The sequence below is a fragment of the Triplophysa rosa genome, linkage group LG14, assembly GCF_024868665.1.
Source record: "Triplophysa rosa linkage group LG14, Trosa_1v2, whole genome shotgun sequence".
Taxonomy (NCBI): domain Eukaryota; kingdom Metazoa; phylum Chordata; class Actinopteri; order Cypriniformes; family Nemacheilidae; genus Triplophysa; species Triplophysa rosa.
In genome coordinates, this window is record NC_079903.1 from 10,884,498 (window position 1) to 10,895,600 (window position 11,103).

Here is an 11,103-nt window from a genome sequence, read left to right on the forward strand (position 1 = left end):
TATGCATGACAGGGGTTTTCAAACTTTATGATGCCAAGTACCCCAAACCTTCACCTTCACTGTTACTTTGAGTCCGAAAAAAGGGACAATAGCGAGACGATACCAGTATAAACTATTCTGGAAACTATGCATGTAGCAAAAAGCAGATAAATATTTAGAAATGAAACGGTAGACTTTCATAATTCTTGCTTTATTTTTTCTTCCAGAGTAACTTTCTGGAGGCCCCTGGACCGCAGTTTGAAAACCTATGATGTATGATACTGGGTCCGGTTCTTCAGATGTTTCAGTTAGCCTCAGTCTTTGAATTGAGTTATGTATGATCGTAACACTCATAAACATTGTTAAAATTAGTAAGCACAGTATATACAATTAATAATGCAGATATGTAAGCAGCAGGTAAAATTAATGAATGTGTATATCTGGCTTAAAAACAACTGGATCACAAGCAGAATGTAAACACCAGAAAAAAAATGTGTCATTCCCATTATTTCTATATAATTTTTTATTAGGCATAAAAAAACTGTATGAATATTTTCTAAATCCAAATTTTTGGTAGTTTTAAACAACACAAATATTATGTTAAGTCCATTTTTCAACATATATTACATTTATCCAGGGACCAGTAAGATACGATGACATGACACCCATCTTTTCCTGAAATCTGCACCGTCACAAGGATGTGATGCTTATATCACTTTCAAAGATGTGTGTAGCTGGAGATGATCTGTTCTAGTGCAGTGAAGCTGTCGAGAAAATCCTCCTCTGAGATTCCAAACTTTGTGTATTGGTGAAGATAAGCCCTACAGATAAAAAAAACATTCTTAACCTAAAGCACATTCCAAACACTGACGTTTATATTTACTGTATTTCTCACCTTGATGCAAACATGTCCCAAGCTTTCCTGACTATATTGTCCAGCGGTTTCAAAAGTGACTGGCTGTTACTGACCAAAGTGGCAGATTTTTCATATCCATTGAAAGGCACAGGGGAATTCCATGTGCTAAAACTGTTTTCTGTTGTAAACCATGGCACATATAATCCAGCATCCTTAAACCCATCTGTTGGTAAATCAACGGTTTGTGAGTTTCTTATTCAAAGCTTGTATTTTTTCGCCTAAAAACAACTCATTTAGGTAGAAATAGTAACAAGTAGCAGTAAAGTGGGGTAATATACAGGTAGATTAGACATTACATCAATGCATAATCTTTTTTCAATTTGTATTTTTTACACCTATAACTATACTGTTAAAGTGATAGACCCAAAAAGGAAAATTCTTTCGTCATTTACTCACCTTCTTGTCATTTCAAACCTGTATTACTTTTTCCACAGAACACAATAGAAGATATTTTGAAGAAGGTTGGTAACTGAACAGCACTGGCCCCCATTCACTTATATTGTATGGACACAAAACCAATGCAAGTCAATGGGTGCTGGTTAACAACAACATTCTTCTAAATACCTTCTTTTGTGTTCTGCGGAAGAAATAAAGACATACAGGTTTGAAATGACGAGTGGATGAGTAAACGATGGCAGGATTTTCATTTTTGGGTGAACTATCACTTTAATAACATAACTCGCTACCAACCGAGGTGCAGGAAAACTCCAAGATCGCTTCCTGATAACCCTGTCAAGAGGTTATTGTGCTAAAATAACCAAATGACTATATTCTATCTTGCATAACATATATTGGAGAGTAACTTGCCTGTCTGTGCAGTAGAGACATCTTTCCCCCTCAGTATGAGGAGATTTGCAATCGACACGTTGAAACATTTCTGTCTGCTATTTGTTCCGCTCTCTCCTCCAGATGCGACTGCTGACGGCACACTTACTGTCCAATCGATTCCTGTAAGAAACAGTCAGGCTACATGAAGTGCTCTTGCCACAAGAAGAGACCCATACTAACATTACATTGACATATGACATCACAGCACTCACCTTCCTCCATCCTGGCACTGGCGATGAGCATTTGACGTAAGTGTTTGAGAAGGCCGGGCCAGTTAAATGCACTGTAGGCCAAAGAGGTGCTCGACATCTGAGGAATGTTACACAGGCTTAGCAGTTTGTACTCAGGGTGACACACGACGGAACTCAGTAACTCCCCTGTAAGCAGCAGACAAGCACTGTTAAACGGGTGCAATTCTTGCCCTCTCTGAACGATTAAAGAAAATGGGATGTGACTCATTCATACCTATAGGGTTTCTGCAGTAATGGCCGGATGAATCAGCCGTGTACGCGGGCTGAAGTACGCTTCCTAGCTGGTGAGCGATCACCTTATTAACGTCATTAATCGAGATGTGTTTGATGTTCATCAGCCGGCTGCAGATTTTGTGTACCGTGTCGTTCTCGTGAACCAGAATAGCATCGGAGAGCTGGTAGAGATGGGACAGGGTGAGCACGGAGTTGTAGTTTTGCACGGTCACCTGTAAAACAACAAAGCATGATGAGAATAATTATTTGAGCAAAAAGTCATTGAACATCATCTTTTTTAATATTTGGCCATTTTGAGATCATCAGCCGCTGATACACACATGATTCGCTTATGATCTTCAGGTCCTTACCTCACCAGCTCCATACGGCCATGTTAGCTGATTGAAGATGAAGGATTGTGGGTACATATCCCTCAAACACTGAGTAATGTAGGTACCCACACCAGAACCGGTGCCACCCGCTACACTCATCATGGTGAAAATTCCCGCAAGCCGATCACATCGTTCCATCTCTTTCCGTACCAGCTCCTCGACAACCTCTATGTGACGTGGCCCATGTACGCAGAATCTTCAAAGAGGTGGAATAAACTCACATGTCCAACATTACACAACAAATCTAAAACTAAGACCTGCTCACCCGTTAGCCCAGTTGTTTCCAGATCCCTGCTTTTGGGAGAAATGGGCTTTGTCTCCATACCTCCATCTTCCAGATTTACAGGCTTTGGCTATTGTTTGAGCAATAACCTTGGGCTCCATGTCAACAAGCACTGAACGAGCCACCAGTTCTGAAGAACATAAATATATGAACGGTCAAACTTATTATGCAAATACAAATATTTTAGAGGTATTAAACACATTGATCCTAGATACCTCCTGTTGGGCTCTCATAGAAGAATCTCTCATTGCTGCACTCACTGTACTTCTTTCTGTTCGGTCCATTACAATCATCGCTTACAGAACTAAACAACTCATGTCCTATCTGATTCCCACACTGACCCACCTGTAAGGTTACAATTGACATATCGACACTTCCTCTGTTCACGTTAAACAATCGACACGTGAAACGTACTACACGGCTTTAGAAACCACATTGTCGTGACAGCAATACAAACGGATAAACGCAACGCAACTATAGGTAATGCAGTGTAGCTATAGCAACGTATAACGTTACCTCAAGTAGCGTAACAATGTCAGTGGATGTCACTGTACTGTTTAGAGAGCCATAACAACCCACCGACCCAAACAGCGTTATTTCATTTTGAAATATATTTTTTTCACGTTATCGACCCCCAACACATTCATTAAAAGTAAAACACTCTGTAGCGCTGAAGGCGGGTAATGTTTGTAACCGGCGGAACAGATGCATGATGGGATGGCGGATGGGAGCTCGAATAACAAACATTTAACAACCAGCAGATGGAGCACCGACACAATTTTTGGGTGTTTTTTATTTTTTATTGTAATTATTGCAAGTAACAGTAAATATTATGCATTAATACAAACAGAGGAAAAATATAGTAACAAAGTTATTGAAGTGATAATGTTATAATACAAAGAAAAGAAATAAGAAAATAATAACGAAAAAGAAGAGAGGGGCTCATAACAATCATAATCAAACTATGTTATAAAGTCACAGTTTTTAAATGATATTTCCAAGAATCTTAAAAGTTTTCATAGCTTTAGCATTCAGAGGTTTAGACATGTATTTAAAAAAGAAAATAGGGATTTTACATCAGCAGAAAAAGCAAAGTAATTGGGTTTACAATGCATTGTAATTTTTGGGTGGTTGCAGTGTAACGTTCCATTTATGAATTAGACTAGGTGAATCTCAATTTCACATTTTAGCCCAGAATTAAAATGTTATTGTTATGAAAATAATATCGCATTGCATGATGTATTTTTTAACTAAATTTATTTTATTTTGGGGTAAAAATAATTTTCATGCAGCTTAGAACGCGCAGGTACCAATTTTGTTTCTTTTACAGGTTTCAAAAAAGATCGTCGCCTGGCCCAAAGTTAACTTCCGGTCTGTGTTTGGTTATTATAATTTATTTTCATATTTATTTATATGAACATTTGACTGTATATTAATATAAATTAAAACAACTCAACAGTTATTGATTCTTTGGGGAGGTCTACCGAAGTTTGGGCCACATGACGTTTGTTTTTGTTGTTGCCGCTGAAACGTCTATTGTAGAGTTATTATTTATCACATGAGTAATATAATTAATTAAATATACAATAACAATGCAGTAGCCTATAATAATATTTAATTTAATATGAATATAGTGTGTGTATATTCAATTATCGTTTTAATTGTTATTCTTTATTCCTATATTTTTACATTTACAAAATTGATGAGAGAATGCAAGTCCGGCGTCGGTATTTTCCCGCATACCTCCGCGCGGGGGTGTCAGGTTCAGCCCCTGTGAGTGTCGCGCGCACGCCGGTCATGGCGACGGTATGTTCATGTCCATGAGGCGGGAAGCGCGAGCTCCTCACGCGGTTTGAAGCGATCCCAGACTGCGAAATTAACGATGGCTGGCGTTTTTGACATAGACCTCGACCAGCCAGAGGAAAATGTCTCCGATGATGAGCTGGAGGAGGTAACGGACACGCGGTTTGAAAGTAAACGACGTGTTTCGAGATACACCCAGAGCCGAGCTCAGGCCATAGGCCCGATTTATCAGCGTCAGGCTGCTTCATGTTATGCTAGCATGCTAACATCACGGCTTTACAGTGCATTTAAATGGAATGACGTGATTGTAACACAGCGCTTGACAGCACACGTGACAGAGATTAGTCATTTGCGATGGCTGGAATTTGTTTTATATGTAGTTAAATATATATATATATGTATATATTTGTGTGTAGGCTTGATACCTGTCAGCAAGTAAAGTGATGAGAATTTAAAGGGCTGGCTGGATGTTATCTTGTGCACGAGATTGAAACCTTGCCTTGCAGCATGCGTTAGATTTTTTCCTTTTCTGCTTATTTTTTCGCGCATGAATTGACACTGTTATGCTTTACCTTGTTCTGGGGGATCTTTGTTACTTTTATAAGCATCAGTCGATTGAAAGTTGGAATACCATAGATGGTGCATGTCATCTTATGGCATCTCTGGGAATAGTGTTGCGAAATCCGACCCCTTACGATTTCATGTTCAAACTAGAAGAGCTGCCAACTGTTGCCTCGTGTCGTTATCTCCTTGTGCTCCACATAATTTTCAATGATTTGAGTTTATATCAGATCGAGCATCTAAAATATCTTTATTTGCAGGCTCAGATCAATGACCTCATGGATCAGTGCAGTGGCTTTGAATTGTAAGTGTATACAGTTTAATAATGTCTTAAAGACCCGAAATGTTCAGTTACTCTAGATACAAGTTGTATAGGTGAATTTTAATAATATACCAAACTGACTAGCAGGATCAACATGTGACTTATGTTGATATTAGTGGATTATTTCCCAATGTCACTTGATTTATGGCATGTTCATTCATATAGTAACATGGATGACTGTGAGAAGATCGAGATATCCGAGGATAACGTGAACCAAGGCACCGAGAACATCTGCCCTGAGTGCTTTGAGCTGCTCCGAGTATTGGGAAAAGGAGGATACGGGAAGGTACTTTTAAGCATTGAAGTTATTTATATAAAATATATTGAACCTGAAACCGGAAAGGACTGTTTCCGATTTTTGGTGTTTTTGTAGGTTTTCCAGGTACGGAAAGTAAGCGGTGCAGCAACTGGAAAAATCTTTGCAATGAAAGTCTTGAAAAAGGTTAAGCAAATTCTTTACATTTGAATGACAATTTGCTTTAGACGTTCAAAGTGTGCATGCTCACATCCTTATCTGACCTCTTTTAGGCCATGATTGTACGCAACGCCAAGGATACGGCGCATACTAAAGCCGAGCGCAACATCTTGGAGGAAGTCAAGCATCCTTTCATCGTTGATCTGATCTATGCGTTTCAGACAGGCGGCAAGCTTTACCTCATCCTTGAATACTTAAGTGGTTGGTGAATCAAGAACAACCTTTATCTCTTAGAAATAATACTTTATCTCATTCTTTCCATTCTTCTTCTGTTGCTGTAGAGTTGATAAGGGGATATATTCTGTCCTTGGTGGGATTTCCCCTTTGAATGTCTCATTCTTTGCATAGTTAGTATGTATCAAAACATTTTATGTCATATTTTTAGGTTTGGGTATAGAAGTGCTTTTGAATTTGCAGTGCAGTGGGATCTTGTGTTTGTAATCTAATGTGGCAAATCTTTATTATTTCTGTCACTATTTCTGTTGTTTTTAAAACAATCGTGTTTTTGGTCAAAACTTGTGTTTGCAGGTGGGGAGCTGTTCATGCAGCTTGAACGAGAGGGGATTTTCATGGAGGACACGGCCTGGTAAGAGAAAAAAATTGTTGCTTTCCTCACGCTACAGGTTATCCGTACTGTGAATTAGTTACGATATACATTAGCATTTTATTGAAGTGTCAATTTTCAAACGATTTTCAAGGACAAATGTGAACACCGACACATGCACACAATAACATTCAACATGATATGAACGAAGATTATTAGAATGATGCTCAGGGCTTTTTACATGCAGCTTTTACTTGGCTGAAATCTCAATGGCTCTCGGACACCTGCATCAGAAAGGCATCATCTACAGAGATCTCAAACCTGAGAACATCATGCTCAATAGCCAAGGTTTGAATGAACTCTTGGTTTAATAAAGTGGGTATTTCAAAATCTTTGGGTGCTGATATATTTTGTACTGTCATCACAGGACATGTAAAACTGACTGATTTTGGACTGTGTAAGGAGTCGATTCATGACGGCACAGTGACCCATACGTTCTGCGGCACTATTGAGTACATGTAAGTACCGGTTATAGTGATAGTTCACCCAAAAAATTAAAATGATGTTATCATTTACTCACCCTCTTGTCATTTCAAACCTTTACGACTTTCTTTCTTCCACAGAACACAAAAGAAGATATTTTGAAGAAAGTTGGTAACTGAACATCACTGACCCCCATTCACTTATATTGTATGGCCACAAAACCAATGCAACTGAATGGGTGCCAGTTAACAACATTCTTCAACATATCATCTTTTGTGTTCTGCGGACGAAAGTCATACACGTTTGAAATGACAAGTGGGTGAGTAAATGATGACAGATTTTTTATTTTTGGGTGAACTATCTATTTATATGACCTTTTTTGCAAGCGTCTCTGCTCATCGGCTGACATACCTGCGTGTGTACACATGCGTTTGAATAAATTGTACAGTAGGGTGAGAAGGCTCTTTGTTTTTCTCCAGGGCTCCAGAGATACTCATGAGAAGTGGACACAATCGGGCTGTTGACTGGTGGAGTCTTGGAGCTTTGATGTATGACATGTTGACAGGAGCAGTGAGTATCAACTTTCTTTTTTTGCACTTGCAAACTAGTGCACTGTCTTTTAGTTTTCGTTTTCCTGTCAGAATTTACTCTTTTCTTTTTGCCTTTTTAGCCTCCTTTTACAGGAGAGAACCGTAAGAAAACCATTGACAAAATTCTTAAATGCAAACTCAACCTCCCACCCTACCTCACACAAGAAGCCAGGGACCTACTTAAACGGGTAGGCAAACTGTAACTTTTTTTATATTAAATGGTTAGTTAATCATTTGAGTCTTTAAGTTTTTTTTTAAAGTTTACTATAATATGTTAAATGACTGATTGATTTATTATTTTCAGCTACTGAAGAGAAATGCCTCATCTCGGCTTGGGGCTGGACCTGGAGATGCAACAGAAGTACAGGTATGTTTCTATACAGTATAAAAAGCATAATTTCTTTATTCACATGGCTACTCTTATGATTTGTCATGTATTTTTATTCAAATGTCTGTATGTTGTTATTTCAGTGTATTCTTTTACATTTGTTTCCTAGACTCATCCCTTCTTCCGACATGTTAATTGGGAGGACCTTCTTGCACGAAAAGTAGAACCACCATTTAAGCCTTTCTTGGTAACTGAATACATTTCTATATATCTTCGCTGTCCTTCTGAAACCTTGTATGTCCAAATTAGCTGTTTTTCAGGAAATTGAAAAAACACTGTACTTTTTCAGTGATTGCATACCATGTTGTCAAAGTTGACAGGCACTTTTTACTGGTTAGATATTTGCAAAACCCAGTGACAAACATAAAGGGTGACTAATAAAGATTTATGGCAAAAAAAATTGGAGATACAAGGTTTCAGAAGGACAGCAGCGATATGTTTCTATATATTATTTTTCTGTATATTTTTCTGTGTTTGTATTTTAAGGGTTAATCAAGTTTAGATGAATTACATGAGCTGGTGTGTTGTTTCAACAGCAATCTGCTGAGGATGTGAGCCAGTTTGATTCAAAGTTCACCAGCCAGACGCCCGTTGACAGTCCTGATGACTCTACACTGAGTGAAAGTGCAAATCAGGTCTTTTTGGTAAGTGAGCTAGCCCATGATTTCACTGTACTTTTGTTTTATTTCTGTCAGATTGTTGGTGCCACCATGCTGCCTTTTCATCGTCCGTTGTTTGCAGGGATTTACCTATGTAGCTCCATCTGTATTGGACAATATAAAGGAGAAGTTCTCATTTGAGCCAAAAATTCGATCGCCTCGCCGGTTTTTGGGAAGCCCTAGAACACCAGTCAGGTACTTTAAATTGGAAACAAATGCCTTCTGCATGAAGCGTAGTCAGCATGCAGTATTTCAGAACAGGAAGTAATTAGTTAATTGATTTTTACCCCACTGCCTTGTGTCTTTCAGCCCAGTTAAGTTCTCAGGAGACTGTTGGCCACGGGGTCCCACTCTGCCTGAAGGCACCTCCCTCCAGTCCCCCACAGAGCTCGCTATGGAAGTGTCTAGCATGGATCAGATGGATGTCACTGCTAGCGCTGAGGCCACTGCTCCTCTTCCCATCAGACAGCCTGCTGGCTCCAACATGGGCCAGTTTAAACAGCAGGTCTACCCAGTAATCTCCAAACGGCCAGAGCATCTACGTATGAACCTATGACCATTAGTTCAATTTAGAGTTTTTCTTTGCTTTCTCTATATCTTTTATATGGACACCAGGGGCAAAGAAAGGGTCCCCACCATCACTACTTTTTCCCGCTATATACAGTTCTTCACATCTGATAAGCATGCGTTTTTCACCGAGTATGAGAAACGGCTACTGTTCCTCACATCCCAAAACCTCAGAGCGGATTCTTAGATGATTCCTGTATTTACATATCAAACGGATTATCAGGATTGGGCCTTCTTTCGGATTATCGACTTTTTTTACATGGTTTTACCATAAAAGGAACATGAGATAAAAATACAAAAAAAGACTTGACAATGTTTGCAAAAGTGCATATTCATGCACCGTGCAAGATGATCAAGTGATTTTGAAGAGTTGCTTCCATTGGATGCTTTTGGTTTTACAGTATTTCCAAGGGAAGTTGAATTGCTTTCCAACGTTATTGAATTGTACAAATCATTGTGGATCAAATTGAGAGATGCATTTGTGGGATTTTCACAGAACAGAGGTTCACAAACCTGACTTGAGTCTTATACATTTTTAAACGTGTATCCCACAGAGATGTATAGATGATGGAGAAACACATGAACCTCAATAAAAACAAATATGTCGACTTTTGAAGCTTTATTATATATTTTATATAGTGTCAGATGAGGTTTTAATTGGTAAATTCATTGTGTGCAGCGACCAACAGTAGTAGTTGTGCATTAGCCTACAAGGAAACAAATTAAGATATGTGCTACGCTTTAGCATTCTAACGGCCAAGAAAGATCTGAAAATATCAGGAACTCAACGCAATTGTGATTTGTGGGGCTGGAAAATAATTAATAAAATCTTACAGTATGGAAATGTGTACTCTTAATAATATTATATCATTTTATATGGGTGTTGTTTGACATTGCCAAACGTTAATGGACACTGTAGCGCCACACCAAAAGGTCTTCAAGCATTTATTTAATGTCCATGCACAACCATGGAGTCTGTTCCCCCTGCTGCACATTTTCCGCTCTTCTGCGAAGACTTTCAACTAGATGTTACATCATGGCAGTGAGAATTTGGTCCTATTCAGACATGAACATTAGTGAGGTTAAAGGTGTTCAGTAGGGTTCAATAGGTCTTGGTTTTGTGCAGACCAGTTAAGTTCTAAGTCAGACTCAGCACATCATTTCTTTATGGACCTCACTTTGTTGACAGGGGCCTTGTCATGCAGGAATAGGAAGGGCTGTCACTAAACTTTTGTCTAGAATCTCAGTGTGGCATTCTGATTGCATTATGAATTTTGCTTTCTCTAATTAAAGTGATAGGCTTTCTTCTGAAGAACACAAAAGAAGATATTTTGAAAACTGTTGTTAACTGAACAGCGATGGCAATCATTGACTTACATTGGTTATGTGTCCATGTATACAATAGAAGTGAATGGGTGCCAGTGCTGTTCGGTTACCACCTTTGTTCATAATATCTTCTTTTGTCTTCTATAGAAGAATGAAAGTCATACAGGTTTAAAATGACAAGAGGGAGAGTAAATGATGACAGAATTTTCATTTTTGGGTGAACTATTTCTTTAGGGGTCTTATAAACCTGTGTTAGGTGTATCCACATTTTGGATATATAGTGTACATTATTGTAGTGATATTCTACAAATTAAAACGGGAAAAGACACACAACTTAAATTACAGTTTATTCTTAGATCGTTTATGTCTGGATATTTTTTTCTCATAATTATTATCCAGAAATCAAATGGCTGTAAAGGCCATGAAAATAAATGCTGAATTGAATTTAAAATTGAGAAATAGTTTTGTCCAAAATTACATTGTAGTTTTCCATCCCACTGTATGTTTTGTCATCTCTACAACA

The 11,103-nt window shown here is 38.4% G+C and overlaps 2 protein-coding genes across 3 annotated transcripts; one reads left to right on the forward strand and one right to left on the reverse strand.

The window, feature by feature from the left end:
* Window positions 1–154: 154 nt before the first annotated feature.
* On the reverse strand, window positions 155–3,562 carry tubd1 (tubulin, delta 1). 2 transcript variants are annotated; one of them, XM_057351295.1, is made up of 9 exons: window positions 3,379–3,562; window positions 3,078–3,207; window positions 2,845–2,992; window positions 2,559–2,775; window positions 2,189–2,420; window positions 1,936–2,100; window positions 1,703–1,843; window positions 875–1,058; window positions 155–800 (listed from the first exon to the last, which is right to left on the reverse strand). In XM_057351295.1, the coding sequence occupies exons 3-9, from the start codon at window positions 2,961–2,963 to the stop codon at window positions 698–700; spliced, it is 1,161 nt and encodes a 386-aa protein (XP_057207278.1). In that variant the 5' UTR covers window positions 2,964–2,992; window positions 3,078–3,207; window positions 3,379–3,562; the 3' UTR covers window positions 155–697. The 2 variants fall into 2 exon arrangements, with proteins under 2 accessions (XP_057207278.1, XP_057207276.1); XM_057351293.1 differs by having other exon boundaries at window positions 156–800; window positions 3,078–3,562.
* A 1,055-nt stretch (window positions 3,563–4,617) lies between these two features.
* rps6kb1b (ribosomal protein S6 kinase b, polypeptide 1b) lies at window positions 4,618–10,092 on the forward strand. The gene is made up of 15 exons (XM_057350917.1): window positions 4,618–4,813; window positions 5,487–5,530; window positions 5,714–5,834; window positions 5,922–5,990; window positions 6,077–6,224; window positions 6,552–6,609; window positions 6,815–6,915; window positions 6,995–7,085; window positions 7,530–7,620; window positions 7,721–7,828; window positions 7,945–8,007; window positions 8,138–8,215; window positions 8,565–8,672; window positions 8,770–8,882; window positions 8,997–10,092. The coding sequence occupies exons 1-15, from the start codon at window positions 4,745–4,747 to the stop codon at window positions 9,241–9,243; spliced, it is 1,509 nt and encodes a 502-aa protein (XP_057206900.1). The 5' UTR covers window positions 4,618–4,744; the 3' UTR covers window positions 9,244–10,092.
* The last annotated feature ends 1,011 nt before the right edge of the window (window positions 10,093–11,103 follow it).